At 36.6% G+C, this 22,441-nt stretch overlaps 1 protein-coding gene across 1 annotated transcript; it reads left to right on the top strand.

The window, feature by feature from the left end:
- The first annotated feature begins 15,999 nt into the window (after positions 1 to 15,999).
- LOC133991230 (CD48 antigen-like) lies at positions 16,000 to 17,619 on the top strand. Its single transcript, XM_062429721.1, has 3 exons — positions 16,000 to 16,341; positions 16,423 to 16,707; positions 17,377 to 17,619. The coding sequence occupies exons 1-3, from the start codon at positions 16,014 to 16,016 to the stop codon at positions 17,487 to 17,489; spliced, it is 726 nt and encodes a 241-aa protein (XP_062285705.1). The 5' UTR covers positions 16,000 to 16,013; the 3' UTR covers positions 17,490 to 17,619.
- Positions 17,620 to 22,441: the final 4,822 nt, after the last annotated feature.

The raw sequence follows: 22,441 nt of genomic DNA, 5'->3' as shown, positions 1-22,441 counted from the left end.
CAGGTCACGTTACTTTTTTACTAAATTTTCACATCAACATGTCGCTCAGTTTTGTAGCATGTTATATCAATAATGCCTAATTCAAAAACAACTTCCAGCAAAAAAAATTTAAGAAAAATGTTTTACCTTGTGTTTCCCATGAATACAGCACACAAACAACCAAGAGAAGTGCGAAAGCCATTGTGTGTTTGATGTGACACGAGAAAGTGAAAGGACTATTTATGCACTGGCTCAGCAGGAACTTGCTTTCCAAATACTCCCCTTTTTTAGGTGTAGCTTTAGGAATATTTTCAACAGATCTCACTTTGGACTACGTTAACACCACAGAGCTTAATGTTGATGAGATAAAAGTTAAACTATCATGTTCCAAACAATTTTAACATATTGAAATAATAATAATCAGTGACTTTTTATATTTCATATTCCCACCTCTCAGCAATCACTACTGTTGTCTCCCTACGACTCATTTTCCTCTGCAGACCGTTTACTCGTCATGTCCTTGTCGTCTAGACTGAACATTAAAAGGGGCTTCGATAAAATGTCCGTAGTTAATTTGGCAATGTTAGTAACTCAAAAATCAAAAGTCTTTCTGTCAACTGTTGTTGTAGTCGTTGATTCAATGAAGTACAGAACATGTATGACAGACATTGATTGTTTTATTGAGAACAAAATGTAGTGATTAAACAGAAAAAGCAAAAATAAAGAATGAATCAACACAGTTCATTTCAGTAAAAACATGAAGCATCACTTTACATTCAGACAAACATACGCGGCAGCTACAATTGTTAGATTTCATCTGTGAGACCAAAGGGAATGATATCATATATCAAAATGCTACATGTTAGAGCTAGCAGCAAATAACTGCACAGATCAGATCATGTTCTCCCTCAGATGACCGGTCGATCATCTCAGGAGTCGGGCTGCTAACAGCTGAGATGACCCGCTGGTCACCCCCCTTTTCACGTCTCACCTGAAAAAATATTCTATCTTAATAAAGTGACAAGGTGCAAGGACTTCCATTATGATGTCTGTCTTAATGAACCAGCATCTCAAAATAAATGTGTTTCACATCAGAAATTAAATATATTTTAGTGTATAGTGTCTAGAAAAATGAATTCAGTCTCACAAATTTGATCGAGAAGTTTGTTTGTGCAACATGAAACCAATTTGTCTGGCGTGACTGGTCTAAAACTTCTTTGATCCTAAAATGACACACCATATTGAAATAAGATCTTTTATGTTTCTCCCAATGCATTGGGCTGCTGTTGCTCAGGAGGTAGAGTGTTTATCCTCCAATTGGAAGATTGGCGGTTCAATTCCCAGCTCCTCCAGTCCACATGTGTCCACACTTAACCCCAAATTGCCCCCGTTGCTGTGCCAACGGTGTATGAATGTGTGTAAATGGTTAGCTTCCCCTGATGTGCAGGTTGTCACCCTGCGTGGTAGCCTGCCATCAGTGTATGAATGTGTGTGAATGAGATGTAGTGTAAAGCGCTTTGAGTGGTCGTAAAGACTAGAAAGGCGTTATATATATTTACTTAAGATACATATTGCTATCAAAATCACCTCTTATTATTCCTGTTTTAATAGCATTAGACGACAGGTTTCAGAAAGCCTAATGTTCTTTTATTCTCAATTAAATATACCAAAACTAAACTACAACAGCACAATATTCTTTATATCTAAATACTCATAAACCTTTTGGTTGAAGCACAAGCAGATTTTAAGTCTGTCCTTCAGAATAAGAAGAAGTTTTCCTACCATCTGACCTGAGTGTTTGGAAACTAACTATACTCTTTTCTCATGTGAGCTGCATTTAGACACATGCCTATGCAGGGATATTTTTCTTTGCTGCAACACGTTGGTTTGGACATATTAACCAATGTTCACAAGACTTACAGGCTAAAAATAAGAAAGGTCTTATACTTAGTCATATGAGACAAGAAGTGGTTATAGTGTATGTGCACTGAGCTACCTAAATACATGTGTCAAAGTAAATCAAACTAAACTAATACAACAAATTCTCAGTATAGACTTTTAAATTACTTCTGTCCCAATGGACTACAGATGAAAATCATTCAGCTAACTCTGGTGCAACATACAAAACCTTTTCTGATATAGTGCTGTTAATATGAACTTTGCAAAAATGACTACAGGATCTATTGAAATATATAATGAAACTATTGTTTAACATTGTTACATACTTCAGCACTATCCAGTGCTGACGGGAATGACAGGGTTTTGTCTGTGGCTGTGAGTCAGGAGAAACTTTCCACCCTCTGAGGTCTTGAAAGATGTCTATGCTCGTTTGTCTCATCTCCCTGAGCCGCAGCGTTCAGACCTGGTTGAGCTGATGAAGTCCAACAAAACGCTGATTGCTGATGTTCCCTCTCCGACAGAGATTATGAAGCACAATCTTGATGTGGGGAAGTCACAGGCCATTAAGCAGCAACCATATTGAGTGTGTCCAGGCAAACTGCTGTTTTAAGAAGCAGGTGGAGTACATGGTGATGCATGGTATTGCTGAGCCAACTGTAGTGCATGGAGCTCCCTGTGTTTACTAAAAGATAAGGCTCATGGTGAAGATCACTTCTCTACAGATTTTCAGAAGGTGAATGAAGTAACAAAGACTGACTGTTATCCTCTATCAAGGATGAAGGATTGTGTAGATTGGGTTAACAGGGCCAGATTTGCCAGCAAACTAGACCTGTTGAAGGGATATTGGCAAGTCCTGTTAACTGAGCGGGCAAAGAAAATCTATTTTTTCATATATACTGTCATGGTATTTGCAGGCAGTGTTTTTGCCGTCTGAAAGAGGCGGGTTTGAATGTGAACTTGTCTAAATGTGAGTTTGGGCAGGCATCACTGACCTATCTTGGCAAGGTGGTGGGGAGAGGAAACGTTCGTCCTGTCCAAGAGAAAGTCAAGTTTATTGTGGGCTTTCCTGTTCCAACCATCCTAACTGAGTTATCATGGCTCTGAGGTTCATGTCGGCTAATCTCTTGCTCCTGTGACTATATATACTCTTCTGTCTGCAATGGTGCAGAATAAGCGCTTGATGAATTGGAGTTTACTACTACAGGCCTTCAACGTGGAGGTCAGACATATCCATGGTGGGAATATATTTTGACAAATGTATATTTTTGGTTACAGTATAGAATAAGATAGGGTTAGTATATTGTATATTGTAAATGTAAAATTTTGTTTGTGTTTTTTAATTTTTTCCCCCCTCTCTACAGAATATGCTGTCCAGTAACTTCCTTTTCATTTTCTCCTCCATTTTGACTGTATTCTGTTCAGTTTGACTTCTTAAAAAATAACGGGCTGCTTCCAGTAGGTGGCAACATAGCAGCTGCTGCATAATGCTCAAGAAGACAATGCTTGATGTGATATTTATGACAGAAAATGTCACAGCCCAATATGGGAATATTTGGACTCTGACCCCGCAGTAGAAAACAGTAAAAGTGTGGTGATGAAGAGTGATGGGAATATTTGTGGGATACAGCTAAAATGGAAAAATCCCACTAATCTGAAAGTCCACCTTCGAAGTTCTCGCAGAGAAGCAGGAGACTCAAGTCAGAAACACAGTTAGAAACACAGCAAACCTTACCTCAGTGTCAGCATTATTTCATCCTTTACAGCTTCTACTAATCAAGGCTTTCCGCCTAATACCGGAAAGACCACAAATAAATAAAAACTGAACTAAAACTACTTAATCACAAAGAATACAGTTTTGCCCTTTTAACAAGATCAGAAATAATAGTGAAATAATAATAATGATGAAAATAATAATAATAATAATAATAATATTGTTTTATGTTGTTTTAGTTATATGTTGTGGGCATTTTGGACTGAGAAACTGCAGCCATACTTTTACAGTTTATTTTTAGATAGCAAGTGACTGCGTGATGATTGTGGTCAAAAGGTAGCAGTACATGAAAGAGGAAGTATCTGTATTTTGTGAGGACTGTTTAATGAACAGTCCATCATTTAACTTTGAACACTGTGAACACAAATTTTAAATGCACTGACAGACGACATGAGGTTCAAATCAGAGGCTCTTGGTAGGACAGCCCTAGTCAAAGTCACACAATGCAAAACATTTGAAACAGATCATGAAAAGTATGTTTTGCCGACATGTATTATACATCATTCATAAAACTGTTATAAATGTATCCAGATTTATAATAACACTTACAGTCCATTAATCTAAATGACACTTTGCCATTATTTTCCTTCTCAAATCACAAAAATGTAATAACATTTTTTAATGACCACTTTTAAAAGCATACAAGTGATTTTAATGTGTGTTCTTTTTACAGGGTCCAGTGCTGTGACAACTGTGTTTGTGCAGAAAGGGAAGGATTTACATCTGGATGTTAACAAACCTGTTGTTCTAGTGAAAGACACTGAATTTAAATGGACAATCAATTATACTCTAAATGTAGTGAAATTATTTCCTGATAAAACAATAAAGATGAGTAGCAGTTATGTAGGAAGAGTTGAGTTTTCTGTACACAATCAGCTACACTGCACTCATAACTGGAGACACAAACCAACCTGTAACTGAATACAAGATCATAATTCAAGGTAGGTTTCTATAGATTCCAAACATTGATACACAGTAGTACCCTGTTTTACAACCCTTCTCACCTACCTTTTGTCCTCTAGATCCAGTGTCTCCAGTTCAGCTGTCAGTGAACTCTGTGTCTAACAGCAGAGAGTCCTGTAACCTCACTATGACCTGCAGTACAGAGGACTCTCTCATCAGCAGCACTTTTAGATGTGACAACCAAACCTGCAATCAGGAGGGAGGAGAGCAGTCAGAGGTCATAACCTCTGGTTCTTCTCTCCGTGTCTACCTGTTCAACGACTTCATCATCTGTAACCATGGCAACCAGGTCAGCTGGACCAGAGACATAAAGGAGAAGCGGCCTCTTCTGATTATTGCTGTGTTCATTTAAGTTGCACATTATAAAGTCTTAATGACACATGCAGGAGACATATTTAGTAGTGATGTTTTAGTCAGTTAGTCATGTAAGATTATTTTTAATAAAACAAAATACTTAATAAAGTGAGAACAAGTACCTGGCAGTAAATATTATGGTAAATATTCTATTGTGAGTTTTTCTGTCTGTGTTAGACAGTCTACTGTTGTTGTAGTCGTTGCTTCAATGAAGTACAGAACATGTATGACAGACTGATTGTTTGAATTAGAACAAAATGTAGTGATTAAACGCAAAAAGCAAAAAATAATTAATCAACACAGTTCATTAAAGTCAGAAAAGTTGTCAACATTTTTTTTTAAAGCACACAAAATGTTTTCTAAATATAGTATTTGGAGTAATTTATTACATCCACTATGTTGTATGTTGTGCTGTATTGTCAGTTCTGTAATATAATATCTGTTTTGTTGTGTTGCAGGTTCACAGAGTATCTCTCTGTGCCTGGTGAAGACAGTTGTGTTCTCTGTCGGTCTGATCATCATGGTGTCTGCTGTCATCAGTGTCCACCTGATGGAGAGGCTCAAGAAGCAAGAATGAAGAGACGACTCTACACCAACAAATCTGTTATTCACTTTCTTATCAAGTAGAACAGCAGACGCCACTGTGCATGAGTAGGAATGCAGTTCAGTTCAGTTTAGAGCTTTGCTTGCTTGTTGTGCTACATATCACAACCTCCTGACTAAAAGGTGATGTAGCTTATAGTATGACTTAAACATCTATAAGTCTGCAGTAACATATCATTTTAATGCATAAGTTAAAATAGGTTTGGTCATTCAGAAGATATGCACCAATCACTGGGCATGTATTACATTACATTACATACAGTGAATTATAACACCAGTTTGTCTGGTTCTGCATGATTTAGCTTTAATTCTTCAGGTCTGAATGTTTACGTGTGCATCATCTTCATTTCTTCTTTCCTTATGAAAAATGCAACCTGACAGTAAAACCATCTCTTAACATATCAACTATGTGTTGGCTTCTTTTATATTTCAACTTCATGTTTCGGTGCAGGGCCTTCCATTATGATGTCTGTCTTAATGAACCTGCCTCTCCTGAAGTTAAACATATGTTTAAAGTAGTTAGAAATTAATTCAACCTCAGATATTTGATAAAGAAATGTGTTTGTGCAAAGTGAAACCAATTTGTCTGATCCGTTACTTCTGCCGTTTATTAAAAACAAATCACGGATTCTACTTATATGGGCATCAGGAGGAGCAAGAGGCGACCTCCTGAACCTGTGAACCAATCAACCTGTCAATCACGGCGTAGCCACGCCCTAATGCATACCCTGCTTTATCGTCAAATATAAAATCAGGGAGGCCAAACTTTCACAAATGAACATAATACTGCATTGAAGAGGGCTTTAAACTAGCGATTGAGACCATAAACACATTTTTAAAACGTTTAATGAGGTTAGAAATCAAGTGAGAAGTTGGTGAATTCTCCATTGACTTGTATAGAGACGGAAGTCCTTTTGACACCAAAACTGTCGCCCCCTGGTGGCCATTTGATAGAATGCAGTTTTAAGTTACTTCCACGTTGGCATCATTTCAGAGGACTGGAACTCCCCGCCTGGTTTGTATGTGTAACTATACTTTATGTATGTATGTATGCATATATGTATATGGGGCATATTTTTATTACTATGATCCTCATCTCTGGAGCAGCCTTCCTGAATACCTGAGGGCAGCAGAGAGTTCAATATTTTTTTATATTTGACTTTCAACTGAATTTTATTTATTTATTTATCTGCCTTTTATTTTCTATTTTAGCCTGTTTTACTATTTGGACTATTATGTTAATTCTATTTTATTGTTTCTTCTTCATAACCCACCTTTTATGTCTGTTTTACTTCTTTACTTTTACTCTTTTACTCCTAACATCTCCTGTTTTACCCACTTTATTCTATAGTGACTTTATCGTATTCTTTCCTTAAATATATCTTTAATCTTTTATTAATCTTATATTAGCTCTTTATTTGATTTATTTTTTTTATGTATTGATTTTTAAATTTTAATCCTCATTGCAGTTTCTTAATAGTTATGATAGCGTTTCCTGAGTATCCTGAGTTCCCGTTTTTAAAAGAGTTCCTATGTTTTGATTTATTTTTGTTTGTTTGTTTGTTTGTTCTGAATATGTAAAGCACTTTGTGTTGCATTGCAATGTATGAAAAGTGCTATAAGAATAAAGTTTGATTGATTAACTGATAGCATGTAGCATGTACAAAGAGAAAAGGAGCAGAGTCATTAACACTTGTTTTAACGCTTGTTTTTGGACCCTGCCTTTGCCTTTGCTCTCTGGACTTATTTGTGAACTGATCCGTCTTCAGTCGTGCATTTGAGTCCAAACCGTGTTCCAGTCATTACAATTTTTATCATAACAAAGTAAATCTGTGCTCATCTCAATTTTTACAACCTGTTTTACCAAAATAAGCACCAAATCCTGTATTGAATATATATTTCCTGTTACATTCTTGACGGGGGCACAATCAAATGATCAAATGCATCCCAGACCACTTTAACAAGTGGTTTCAGTGATCGGATCACGCTGCATCTTAGTGGTCATTTACACTTGTATTTAGTGCTGTCCACGTGTGATTAGATCATCCAAGACGCACGTTAATACCAAATGTATGTAAGACTGAGACTGCTTGCTAAGAAGGGAACAGGAAGTGTTCATACTATCACATGTTACAAAGTACATTACAATACAAACTTAACTTTCCTCCATCAGACAGTTGAAAAGGCAACATGTTTACACAATTACAAATACTAAGTAGTTGAAAAGTAAAGGAAAGTCTTCAGAAAAAGTGACACCGGTCCAAAATAATTCCCAGTACAGTAAATAAATGTTTTCTTCATGTGCAAAGTTTATGTTTTAATATATAGACTCATAGGTGATAATATAGACTACAATATGTTTTAATATATGTCTTCAGTTACATATATTTAGTGCATAAATTAAAATGGGATTGGTCATTCAGAAGACATGCATCTATCACTGTGCATGTCTTACATTGCATTACATACAGGGCATTATAACATATGTTGTTGTCTGGTTCTGCATGATATAGCTTTAATTAGCTTTAATTCTTCAGGTCTGAATCTTGGCATGTGATGTGCATCATCTTCATTTCCTCTTTCCTTATAAAAATGAAACGTGACAGAAATCTGATTACAACCATATCTAAGGACTCGTCCTCAACTTCTTCTTTATTTTAACTTCATGTTTCATTATGACATTATGATGTCTGTCTTATGGCGCTTTTCCACTATACAGTTCTTGATTCGTTTTTTTTGCGTTTCCACTAGTGATACTACCTGGTACTTTTTTAGTACCTGCTCTGTTTAGGTTCCAAGCGAGCCAAGCCGATACTAAATGTGACGTAAACAGACTGCCTCGACTCTACTCATTTTTTTTTGCGTTTCCACTAGGGATAGTACCTGGTACCTAGTACTATTTTAGTACCTGCTCTGGCGAGGTTCCAAGCGAGCTGAGCCGATACTAATGGTGCTTTTCCACTACACAGTTCCAGCACGACTCGCCTCGTTTTTTTTTGCGTTTCCACTAGGGAAAGTACCTGGTACCTGGTGCTTTTTTAGTACCTGCTCTGGTGAGGTTCCAAGCGAGCTGAGCCGATACTAAATGTGACGTGAACAGACTGCCGGCCACTGATTGGTCAGAGAGTCGTCACTGGAAGAGTCATGAGTCGTCCCACACAACAATCAAACCCGGCATTTTTAAATACCGGCAACAGCGTTACAACCATAGTTACAGCCATTCGGCTCGATTTTCTTGCTTTGTGTGTGACAAAAAGCCACACACAGCAGCAAGTACACCATCGCCTCCATGCCCTCTATTGTTTATGTGTTTGTGTCGCATATAAAATGAAGTCACAGCAATTCCGTGCAGCCGTGCTATGACGAACCTGCCCAGGTTGAGGAAGTACTATAGTAATGGAAAAGGTTGTTCCTGGTACCAAGGAGGTGTAGTGGAAAAGCGACATTAATGAACCTGCCTCTCCTTAAAAGAAATCGGTTTCACGTCAGAAATGTAAAATATTTTCATTAGTTTAAAGTAGTTCGAAATAAATTCAGCCTCAGATATTTGATTTAGAATTTTAAGTAGACTGAAACCAATTTGTCTAGTCTATCTGGTCCATAATTTCGTTGACCCTAAACCTGCAAACCAAATTGATATAAGATCTTATTTAAAAAATGAAAACAAGCCAGTCTCAATGCAATTAAGATACATTAAAATCACCTCTTGTGATTCCAGTTTTAATAGCATAACAAGACTATAGGTTTCAGAAAGCCTAATGTTGTCTTACTGTCAATTAAATAAAACAAAACAAAACTACAACAGCAACAGCACAAGGTTTTTTATATTTAAATGCTCATAAATCTTTTGGTCGAAGCACAAGTAGATTTTAATTCCTTCAGAATAAGAAGAAGGTTGTATGAGACCAGGTGAAGTCGTCCTGCCTTCTGACCTGAGTGTTTGGAAACTAACTATACTCATATACTACACTTACATATACTCATGTAATCTGCATTTAGAGACATTTTTCTATCACTCATTATTGGTGCAATTCAGTGTTCAAAATATCAGGTAAAGGGAAACATACGGTCTGAATAAAGATTTCTTTATTTAATTGTAAATGCTGTTTTCTAGAGCAGAAATATTACTATGCAAAATTCACTTTGCGGGTTAATTTTTCTTGGTTGCAAAGTGTTAGTTTGGTTTTTACACATTTACCAATGTCCACTCCACTTGCAGGCTGAAAATGAAAGAGATGTTAAATTTACTGCATCATATGAGAAAGGAAGTGGTTATAGTATATGTGCACTGACCTACCTAAATACGTGTAAACTCTGGTGCAACATACAAAACCTTCTTTTATAAATATATCTATTAAAACTTTGCAAGGATGCATACAGGACCTATTGAAATATATAGTAAACTAACTATTGTTTATCATCTTTTCATTGACAGAGACAAAGCTTTTCTGATGAATAGCTAAATGATTTCATTAACTACATTCTTTATCAGCAGATTTCAAACAGTAAAACAGAGCTTAGAGAGGAAGTTTGCATGGAGAAGTTCACGTGTTGATGTGGTTATAAGAGGAAAAATACAGTTGTGAGACAGAAACTCTCCACCAAGTCCTTCCCTCTGCACTTTAAAGTCAGGTCAGCCACAGACCATGATGTTTGCCTTTGTGATGCTGGGACTTCTGCTTTGCAAAGAATTAGCAGGTAGGACAAACATATTACATTTTAATTTTATTGCAGATGAAGCAATAAAACCTCAGCTGACTTTTTAATTGTAATTAATGCACTGAGGATTGTGGACAAAACTGAAGATCTGGAATCATACAAAATGAAAGTTCTGCTAGTTGCTACAAGGGTTATTATAGTTTTGAAATTTTATTTAGTTTATCAGTTTTCTTTATTTCACTTTTGTTTTGGTTAGTTTAACAAGTGATTACGTAGTTTTAATTTAGTTTTCATTTTGAGGAATTGACTAGTTTTTGTTTAGTCTTTATTTAGTTTTAGCGTTTCAGGTATTAAAAGAATGTAAAGCTGAAAAGGATGAAAACATGCATGACATTGAGGTAAGGTTTGCTGTGTTTGTTGAGGTCATGATGTGGTGCAGCTGCCTCAACTCCTGGAACTTTTCATGTACTTCTGTGTGAGAGCTTCGAAGGTGGACATTTAAATTAGTGGGATTTTTCCTAGTAACCTGTTTCCCACAAATGTTCTCATCACTCTTCATCGCGACACTTTAACTTTTATCTACTGACAGGTGTGTGTCAAACTATTCCGATATTGGGCTGTGACTTTTTCTGCCTGAAACTTCTTTTTGGAAAATCATAAATTGCACGTCAAGCATCTTCTTATTGTGTGTTGTGCCACCTTCTGGTACTAGCCCATTAAAGAAGTCAAACTGAACAGGACACAGTACAGCGAAGATCTGTGTGTGCGCCAGCTGATTGTTGAACAACAGAAGTGACCTACTGTCCTTTCGCGGTAGCTTTAACAACACTGATTCTGACCAGATAAACACAATATGGCACCATGTGAAATGTGTTTGCAGTAAACATAAGACTCCTCAGAGTCAGCAATCAAACGGGGACGCGACGGTCCCAAAACAGAAGATTATATAGCAGTGATATAAAATGCTAACTAGCATTACAACAGACAATTTAACTCTGCCCAGACGAACAACCTCTTACTATTCGTTGATCTACCGATGTAAATATATATGGCGTTTTTTATTCTTCTCGTACCACGAGTCGGAAGCTTTGAAGGTGTGGTATATTGATGAGGCCAACGCAGTGATAACGTTCACAGAACTTTAATGTGCCATCACAACAATACAGGTCAATGTGCATGCGTGCGCTTACAGCTCTGAACTGACAGTTTTCACAGAAGTCCAAAAGGCATATGTAAACATAACAGGCATTGAAAATAGGAAAACGCCAAGGCACTCATCTTGGACAAAATACAATGCCTTCATTTAAGGGCAGGAAATGTTAAAAAAGCTGTACTTCTATGCGTTTCGGCTGTAATGCAACAGTCAAACCCTAACCCGTAAAATTTACACTACAACAGCAATACTCTCACTTTTTAATCACCATTTGTAAAAGCAGTGGTGACTGAAAAAGCATACAAGTGATTTTAATGTGTGTTCTTTTTACAGGGTCCAGTGAATTGACAACTGTGTTTCTGCAGAAAGGGATGGATTTACATCTGGATGTTAACAAAACTGTTGTTCTTGTAGAAGATGATGAATTTAAATGGACAATCAATAATACTCGCAATGTAGTGAGATTATTTCCTGATAAAACAACAAGAATACTTGACAGTTATGCAGGAAGGGTTGAGTTTTCTGTACAAAATCACTCTTTGCTTTTGAAGAATGTGCAACAAGGAGACAGTGGAGATTACACTGCACATATAACTGGGGACAAAAACCAACCTCTAGCTGAATACAAGGTCATAATTCAAGGTAGGTTTCTTTAGATTTCAAACATTGATACACAGTAGTACCCTGTTTTATAACCCTTCACACCTACCTTTTGTCCTCTAGATCCAGTGTCTCCAGTTCAGCTGTCAGTGAACTCTGTGTCTAACAGCAGAGAGTCCTGTAACCTCACTGTGACCTGCAGTACAGAGGACTCTCTCATCAGCAGCACTTTTAGATGTGACAACCAAATCTGCAATCAGGAGGGAGGAGAGCAGTCAGAGGTCATAACCTCTGGTTCTTCTCTCCGTGTCTACCTGTTCAACGACTTCATCATCTGTAACCATAGCAACCAGGTCAGCAGGACCAGAGACATAAAGGAGATTCGGCCTCTCTGCTCTCTAACTGCTGGTGAGACTTAAAGATAATGTGCTATAATACATTCTGACTGTTGGGCCTCATGGATGAAATCAAATCAAATCAAAATGTGAAGATAATTATTTCACTGAAAGTTTACTAAAGTTCACACATGTGTAACATTCTTATGGACCTTTGGGCAGGAGGGATCATACATGGGCTTCACTTTTAGGTTCAAATGCTCAATTCTTGTGTTGTGTTAATTGAAGTTGCATATTATAAAGTCTTAATGCCACATGCATGAGAAATATTTAGTAGCAATGTTTTAGTCAGTTAGTCATGTAAGATTATTTTTAATAAAACAAAATACTTAATAAAATCAGAACAAGTACCTGGCAGTAAATAGTCTTCTTATGGTAAATATTCTATCAAGAGTTTTTCTGTCTGTGTTAGCAGTGTTGGGCAAGCTACTTGGAAAATGTAGTGAGTTTGAGTGAGCATTAAATGAAGCTTCATTACACTCAAGCTTCCCACCAGAGAAATGTAGCAAGCTAAGCTACAATAAATGACAAAAGTAGCTTAACTACATCAAATCTGTTTTATTAAACATCGAACCAACTTCATTCCAAGTCATTGCATCAATAAAACTGCAAGACAAACAGATAGGCAAACAATGTTCAGTTCAATAGTTTATTAAACTGTTCTCTCTGTGCTTTCACTGCTACAAAACCATGGCAACAAAAACCAACAAAAAACATACTCACATAATCACAAAAACAGGTGGTGTGTATATGTTTAATGTGGGGGAAGTAAACCTGTGTTTGCATGTATGCTTCATTTAAGACACATTTGGAGGACAAATTGTAAAACACCAGCAGAAAAATAAGAAAGACCTGCTCCAAACAGTAACAGCCTGGCAAAAAATGACAAGTGACATCAAAACACAAATTTAAGGAAACACATTCAGGTATTTCCCAAAGCTAACTGTCACAGCCCCTTTGGATGTCCTTTGGGCCTGTGCTGGGCACTCTGGTGTGTCTCTCTCTTTCTTTGTCTCTCTCCTTAGATCCTGATTGGTTGAAGCACGGGGCTCTGATTGGAGACAACTACATACACCTGGCCAGTGTTGTGTGGGGGATGATAAAAGCCCTGTCTCTCATTTGGTTGCTCTCGCTTTCTGAGGACAGCAGCACCTTTTTGTTCTGTTGGAGTTACTCTTTTGTTCAGTTATTATTTTGTTGCATATTCAGTTTAGTGTTTTGGATTGTTATAAATAAATTAAATATTTCTTTGGTACCTCTTAAAACCGTGTGCTTCCTCTGTTTTGATACAGCTTTTTGAGCCAGGTCGTGTCATATAAAAAAAAACAGAAACAGAAACTTGTATATGTTCAATGTGGGGGAAGTACACCTGTGTTTGCATGTATGCTTCATTTAAGACACATTTGGAGGACAAATTGTAAAACACCAGCAGCAAAATAAGAAAGACCTGCTCCAAACAGTAACAGCCTGGCAAAAAATGACAAGTGACATCAAACACATATTTAAGGAAACACATTCAGGTATTTTCCAAAGCTAACAAAAACAACAGAAACATAAACTTGTCAAAATACGGCCAGGGCGATTCACGAGGTGAACTCGGAATAAACTCTACTTGTAACGCTGGTACTGCCCAACACTCTCTGTGTGTTAGACAGTCTACTGTTGTTGTAGTCGTTAATAATCAACACAGTTCATTGAAGTCAGAAAAGTTGTCAACATTTAAAAAAAGCACACAAAATGTTCTCTTAATATAGCTCATATTTGGGGTCATTTATTATGTCCAGTATGTTGTATGTTGTGCTGTATTGTCAGTACCGTAATAAGATAACTTATGCTGTGTTGCAGGTTCACAGAGTATCTCTCTGTGCCTGGTGAAGACAGTCGTGTTCCCCTTCGGTCTGATCATCATGGTGTCTGCCTGATGAAGAGGCTCAAGAAGCAAGAATGAAGAGACAACTCTACACCAACAAATGTTATTCACTTTCTTATCAAGTAGAACAGCAGACGCCACTGTGCATGTGTAGGAATGCAGTTCAGTTTAGAGCTTTGCTTGCTTGTTGTGCTACATATCACAACCTCTTGACTCAAAGGTGATGTAACCTATAGTATGACTTAAAAATCTATAAGTCTGCAGTAACATATCATTTTAATGCATAAGTTAAAATAGGTTTGGTCATTCAGAAGATATGCATCAATCACTGGGCATGTATTACATTACATTACATACAGTGAATTATAACATCAGTTTGTCTGGTTCTGCATGATTTAGCTTTAATTAGCTTTAATTTTTCAGGTCTGACTTTTTACGTGTGCATCATCTTCATTTCCTCTTTCCTTATGAAAAATGCAACCTGACAGAAGTTAAACCATATCTTAACATATCAACTATGCGTTGTCCTCTTCTATATTTCAACTTCATGTTTTGGTAAAGGGACTTTCATTATGATGTCTGTCTTAATGAACCTGCCTCTCCTTAAACTAAACCAGTTTAACATCTGAAATTAAAAATATGTTAATTAAGTAGTTAGAAATGAATTCAGCGTCAGATATTTGATCGAGAAATGTGTTTGTGCAAACTGAAACCAATTTGTCTGATCCATTACTTCTTAGACTGTAAACCTACACACCATATTGAAATAAGATCTTATTTAAAAAATGAAAACAAGCCTTGTCTCAATAAATCACCTCTTATGATTCATGTTTTAAAAGCATTAGACGATGGGTTCCAGGAAACCTAATGTTCTTTCACTCTCTATATACTCAGAAACCAGCACATTTTAATTCTGTCCTTCAGAATAAGAAGGTTGCATGAGAACAGGTACCTACCATCTGACCTGAATGTTAAACTATATTGTTTTCTCATGTGAACATTTAGACACATCTGTTTGTCACTCATCATTGGTGAAATTCAGTGTTCAAAACTTTATTTTTCTATAAATATAATATTATCTATATGAACTTTGCAAAGATACCAACAGGATCTATTGAAATATATAATAAAACTCTTGTTTATCATCTTTTCAATTACTTAGACAAAACCTAAATGATTTAATTAACTACATTCTTTATCAGCAGGTTTCAAACAGTAAAACAGAGCTTAAAGAGGAAGTTTGAATAGAAAAGTTGACATGTTGACACTTGTGTACATTTGTGGTTTTGACAGCAAAAATAAAGTCGTGAGACAAAAGCTCTTCACCAAGTCCTCCCCTCTGCATTTTGAAGTCAGGGCAGCCAGAGACCATGATGTTTACCTTTGTGATGCTGGGACTTCTGCTCTGCAAAGAATTAGAAGGTAGGACAAACATACTACATTTTAATTGTATTGCAGATAAAGTAATAAAACCTGAGCAGACTTTATAATTGTGATTAATGAACTGAGGATTGTGGACAAAATAGAAGATTCTGAATCATCTGTAATGAAAGTCCTGCTAGTTGCTACGACTTTGAACTCATGATTAGGAACACACGTTATTTTAAAGGTTTTTATCAGAGCAGCAGGAAAGAAGGAGACACTACTGCTTGTTTAGAGGTAAAGATGAAATATCCCTGTATTTACTGTAGTAGTTGGTAGGCAAGAAATTAATTATTGACCACTTGTAAAAACAGTGGTCACTGAAAAAGCATACAAGTGATTTTAATGTGTGTTCTTTTTACAGGGTCCAGTGCTGTGACAACTGTGTTTGTGCAGAAAGGGAAGGATTTACATCTGGATGTTAACAAACCTGTTATTATACCAGAAGCTGCTGAATTTAGATGGACAGTCAATAATAGTCAAAATGTAGTGAGATTATTTCCTGATAAAACAACAAAAATACTTGACAGTTATAAAGGAAGAGTTGAGTTTTCTGTACAAAATCACTCTTTGATTTTGAAGAATGTGAAACAAAACGACAGTGGAGATTACACTTCACTCATAACTGGAGACAAAAACCAACCTGTAACTGAATACAAGGTCGTAATTCAAGGTAGGTTTCTTTAGATTTCAAATGTTCATAAACAGTATTACCCTGTTTTATAACCCTTCACACCTACCTTTTGTCCTCTAGATCCAGTGTCTCCAGTTCAGCTGTCAGTGAACTCTGTGTCTAACAGCACAGAGTCCTGTAACCTCACTGTGACCTGCAGTACAGAGGACTCTCTCATCAGCAGCACTTTTAGATGTGACAACCAAACCTGCAATCAGGAGGGAGGAGAGCAGTCAGAGGTCATAACCTCTGGTTCTTCTCTACATGTCTACCTGTTCAACTACTTCATCATCTGTAACCATAGCAACCAGGTCAGCTGGACCAGAGACATGAAGGAGATTCGGCCTCTCTGCTCTCTAACTGCTGGTGAGACTTAAAGATAATGTGCAATAAATACATTCTGACTGTTGGGCGTCATGGATGAAATCAAATCAAAATGTGATTATTTCACTCAAAGTTTATTAAAGTTCACATGTGTAACATTTTTAAAGACCTTTGGGCACGAGGGATCATACATGGGCTTCAATTTTAGGTTAAAATGCTCAATTCTTGTGTTGTGTTAATTTAATATGCATATTATAAAGTCTTAATGACATATGCATGAGACATATTTAGTAGCAATGTTTTAGTCAGTTAGTCATGTAAGATTATTTTTAATAAAACAAAATACTAAATATATAAAATGAGAACAAGTACCTGGCAGTAAATAGTATGGTAAATATTCTATTAAGAGTTTTTCTGTCTGTGTTAGACAGTCTACTGTTGTTGTAGTCGTTGCTTCAATGAATTACAGAACATGTATGAAAGACATTGATTGTTTGAATTAGAACAAAATGTAGTGATTAAATGGAAAAAGCAAAAATAAAGAATTAATCAACACAGTTCATTAAAGTCAGAAAAGTTGTCAATATTTTCTTTTTTAAAGCACACAAAATGTTTTCAATATAGTATTTGGGGTAATTTATTACATCCAGTATGTTGTATGTTGTGCTGTATTGTCAGTACTGTAATAAGATAAGTTATGTTGTGTTGCAGGTTCACAGAGTATCTCTCTGTGCCTGGTGAAGACAGTCGTGTTCTCTGTTGGTCTGATCATCATGGTGTCTGCCGTCATCAGTGTCCACCTGATGAAGAGGCTCAAGAAGTAAAAATGAAGAGACGACTCTACACCAACAAATCTGTTATTCACTTTCTTATCAAGTAAAACAGCAGACGCCACTGTGCATGAGTAGGAATGCAGTTCAGTTTATAGAGCTTTGTTTGCTTGTTGTGCTACATATCACAACCTCTTGATTTTGTCTGTCTCTCTTAATGAAAAGTGATGTTGCAACTTCATCACTAACATAGGTGCTGATTTAATGTTCTTCAATTCACCTACTTGTTTCTGTAAGGTATCTGTCTTAATAAACCTGTTTTTCCTTAAAAATAAATCAGTTTTACCATCAATACAAATTAATGCAACCTCAAATATTTGTTCCTGAAGTTTGTTTGTGCAGACTTATTAAAACCAGTTTGTCTCTTCTGTCTGCTCCATAATTTCTTTGAACCTAAATCTGCACACTAACATTTAATCTTATTTAAAACAGCTGAAATCAAGTCATGTCTTAATGCCCAGGAGACACATGATGACTAATATTCTTGTTCTGTCAAATAAACCAAAACTAAAATAATGTTGATGCAGCACAAAGTAACAGCAGGTCTTTCATATGACAATCATTCTCCATTCACTTCATTGGCTCCCGTCTCCACCAGGATTGAATACTATATCTCCCTCCTGACTCACCAGTGCATCTATGGTAATGCCCCCCCTCTACCTGAAAGAACTACTCACCCCACTAACCTCAACCCGATCCCTCCGCTCTACAAACTCTAATCTCCTCCCCAGGACTAAACTCAGCACCATGAGTGATCAGGCCTTCTGTTCTTCTGCCCCTCGTCTGTGAAATGCCCTTCCTGACCAGCAGAGGGCACCACACACTACAGAGAGTTTTAACAAAGGATTTATTACAATAACAATAACAATAATAATAATAATAATATATAGTAATAATACATTTTATTAGATATGCAGTTTACATTTGAAACAAATCAAGTGCTACAAGGTAAAATAATCAATATAAAAGATAAAATCTAAAATGAAACATCATAAAAATATGAGCATAAAAGCAGCAATCAGCAAGGTTAATTAAAAGTCACAGGTTCATCACAACCACAACAAAAAGGCTCAATTAATCCTTCAATATTTTAACATAAATACTGTACATTAAAAATAAACAAATGATGTGTATACTGTATCATTCAGTCATTTCCAATATACTGAACCCTCCTACTTATAAAAGGCTACTGTTGAGACGAGCGTCCTCTTTAATCAGCGGCACAACATGTTCTCCACAAAGGACTCTGATTCAGACTATGACTTTGACAACAGCATGCTTTTAATATATTTTTAGGAAATAAACTTAATTCAAATGTTAAGCACAATTCTTTGTTTTTGGCAACTGATATAAATTAAACAACTCTTTAATAGGAAGAAACCTCAGGCAGAAGCAGGCTCTATCTCCCTTGACTAGTTGGGTTGAGACAGACAAAACTATTAAGATGACCGGAAACTGAATGTCATTGTCTCCTGACCAGGGACACACTGGGACTAAAAAACGGACCTGGACTTTCTCCCTAATAGGCCCACCACCTATCCGCATACAAACAGTCACTTACAGGGTTGTTCTTATATCTCTTCACATTATTATAAAATAAACAAATGACCAACACCATGGTCTTCTTTACATTTTGATACATCAGTCTCGAGAGACTTGGCTTTCATTTCTTGTTACTTTTCCCATCCACCTTTCTCCATACGTTGTCTGCTTGCAATTATTACTGCTAATGATTCACTCTTCTTTGTTAATTTTTAACAACAGCATGTTTTGAATATATTTTTTGGAAATAAACTTAATTATAATGTTAAGTACATTTCTTTGTCTTGATATAGGGACTATTAATTTGATAAATAGCACAAAGAAAACTGTAAGTGAATGTCCACCTTTCTAAACAAACAGTGATACAGTGGTAATGTAAAGTAATTACTTAACAAAGTCACACCAGGATTTAGTCGTGTGAATGGACTGAATCATCATCATGATCCATGTTTTTCAGTTCTGGGAGGTGTTTGGACTTTGGAGGTTCAGTAACTTGAGCATAAATGGCCTCTGGCTTGGGGGTGTTTACAGTCTCAGTGGATCGTACAGGTGCAGCTGGAAATCCCAACAAAGCGTAGGTGGAGTTTGGAGAAAGACCTGAAGCATCTTCTGTGGCAGTCTGATTAAGAGTTTGGTTGAGATTGATATCCTAGAAATAAATCAAAGTTATTCAGTTCACAGAAAGTAGCAGCAAGCAGTACAGCAGACTGGTTGAAGCACAGAGATGGAGGTCATTTACATAGACTGCCAAGTTATTATGATGAAGTGTTTGGTGTGCATGGTTACAGGCTGGGAAGTGCATTAGGAAGGCTTTTTTCATAGTTTACATTTATTAACATTTCACCTGTTAAATGTTAAATTAAATTAAACACAATGTGAAATTCTGTTCCTCACTTACCTGAAGACTTTCATATATTTCATTTTCACAGTTCTTTCTTTTCTGTTGGTCTGTCATAAAAAACATTAATTATCTTAATAATAAAGCTGATTGAAGTTAGCAAGATTAAATCAGAAATCAAATCAAGTTGTAAAGCTCAAGGCAGATTTCTTGGCAGAAAAAGGGGGGGGGGGGATGCTTTAGGTTAATTAATAATTAAGTTAATTATTCCGAAGTTCATCGTAGTGGAAGGGCTCGTATCTTTTAGGTCACTTTTTTGTCACAGTTTGGGTAAATCTTAACTTGTATTTGCACAACAGAAATTAATGAGAAACATGCAGTTGACATTAGTAATGCTATTTAAATAAGATTAAACTTCTTTAGGTTCTTTAGTTACTAGCTTCACCATTATTATTACTGGTTAATAGATATTCATGTCGTCTTATGCATAGGAGGCCATGACAGAAAAGGTTTGGGAAGTTCCCAATGGCACATGTTTGGTACACAGAAAGAGCTTCGGACAAAAACCTCTTTTACCAACCAGTTTTATATTTCCAAAGCAAAATATATTTATTTTAAGATGGACATTAAAGGTGCAATATATGACATTCAGCCCCAGTAGATGTCACACCAAAACAAATGTGCACATTTTACTCAATAAAGTTGGGTGGAAAAGAAAGTGGTCTCTAAACCAACAACTAATGAAACTCATCAAACAGTCAAACAGTGCTGATCAAATATGGATCAAGATTCTGTTTCTGCATCAAATGTTTTCAGAAACATATTTTAGTGTAGCTGCAATAAGATACTTTGTGACACTGCCACCATGTTTGAAATGATATCATTAGATAGCAAATAGTTGTTTGCCAACATCTAGTGGGGCTAAATGTAGTATACTGAAACTTTAATCATTCTGATGCCATTGTTTAATTATACATGAGAGGTTTGTGGGTGTGGTGGTATTCTCTGCTACAATGATGGAATTCATATGTATTAAGGTTTTAATGACATTATTACTCTTATGCTGAAATATACACCAGGACTTACAAATGATTAGGCAGCCAAGGACAAGGCAAAAGAGAACTGCAATCCCGATCCCAATGCCAATTCGTATGCCCTGATCAGGAACTGCAAATGAACAAAAGTTATCTTATGTTGTTGTTATCCCTTCCTCAGGCTATTATATGGTTAAATCAATTTATTTTAATTATATGAAAAAAAAGCCCCTTCAAGATTTTTAAAAGCCTCCTCAGATTTAAATAGAAAGGTACTTTATTGATCCATCTCAGAAAATTACTTGGTTACGGCAGCTACATCCACAGTCAAGACAGCCGGACATAACATAAAATATTCTTTTAACAATCACTTCTTCCTGGCACTGGGTCTGTTTTTACACGAAAAGTATCAATACAAAAATATAAATATACTGAGGTGTGCTGCACTTTATGCTGCGGGGAGAAAGGCTGGTCTGTTGTGCTAGCTGTATTAACACTTATATCATGTGCACAAATGACCCAAACTTGGGAACACATCGTATGTTGTGTGTAAACAATAGTATTTCAAGCACTTGACGTAGTAAAACATCACCTCAATTTATATTGTTTCTCTCTAGGGCCCATTCAAAGCTCTGTAACAAATTTTGCCATTTTCACTGCATGACAAGCAGTGTGTGTAAACTGTGTATTATTGTCATTTATCTGTTCATTCACTCTCACCAGAAGTTAGAGAGCAGAGAGGCTGAATCTCCTTCATGTCTCTGTTCCAGCTGGCCTGGTTGCTATGGTTACAGATGATGGAGTCATTCAACAGGTAGGCACGGAGAGAAGAACCAGAGGTTGTGTTCTCTGACTGCTCTCCTCCCTCCTGATTGCAGGTTTGGTTGTCACATCTAAAAGTGCTTTTGATGAGAGAGTCCTCTGTACTGCAGGTCACAGTGAGGTTACAGGACTCTCTGCTGTTAGACACAGAGTTCACTGACAGCTGAACTGGAGACACTGGATCTAGAGGACAAAAGGTAGGTGTGAAGGGTTATAAAACAGAGTACTACTGTGTATCAATGTTTGAAATCTAAAGACCACCTACCTTGAATAATGATCTTGTATTCAGCTACATGTTGGTTTTCGTCTCCAGTTATGAGTGCAGTGTAATCTCCACTGTCGCTGTGTTGCACATTCTTCAAAAGCAAAGAGTGATTTTTAGCAGAAAACTCAACCCTTCCTTTATAACTATCTTCCTGACTTTTTCTAGGTTCTTCACCAGAACGTAATCTCACTACATTGTGTATAGTATTGTATGTCCATTTAAATGCTTCACCCTTTGGTATAACAACAGGTTTGTTAACATCCAGATGTAAATTCTTCCCTTTCTGCACAAACACAGTTCTCACATCACTGGACCCTGTAATAAGAACACACATTAAAATCACTTGTATGCTTTTTCAGTTACCACTGTTTTTACAAGAGGTCATTAAAAAGTGAGAGTATTGCTGTCACTGCCTTCACTCCCCAAACACTGAGTAATGATTGTA

The sequence above is a fragment of the Scomber scombrus genome, chromosome 11, assembly GCF_963691925.1.
Source record: "Scomber scombrus chromosome 11, fScoSco1.1, whole genome shotgun sequence".
Classification (NCBI taxonomy): domain Eukaryota; kingdom Metazoa; phylum Chordata; class Actinopteri; order Scombriformes; family Scombridae; genus Scomber; species Scomber scombrus.
This window is presented reverse-complemented; position numbering and strand designations above follow the sequence as displayed.

Excerpts from the sequence above, each read along its gene's own strand:
- LOC133991230 (XM_062429721.1), top strand. The coding sequence starts at position 16,014 with ATGTGTGTTCTTTTTACAGGGTCCAGTGCTGTGACAACTGTGTTTGTG. Across the intron at positions 16,342-16,422 it reads ATACAAGGTCGTAATTCAAG|ATCCAGTGTCTCCAGTTCAG; the intron begins GTAGGTTTCTTT and ends TTTGTCCTCTAG. Across the intron at positions 16,708-17,376 it reads TCTCTGCTCTCTAACTGCTG|GTTCACAGAGTATCTCTCTG; the intron begins GTGAGACTTAAA and ends GTTGTGTTGCAG.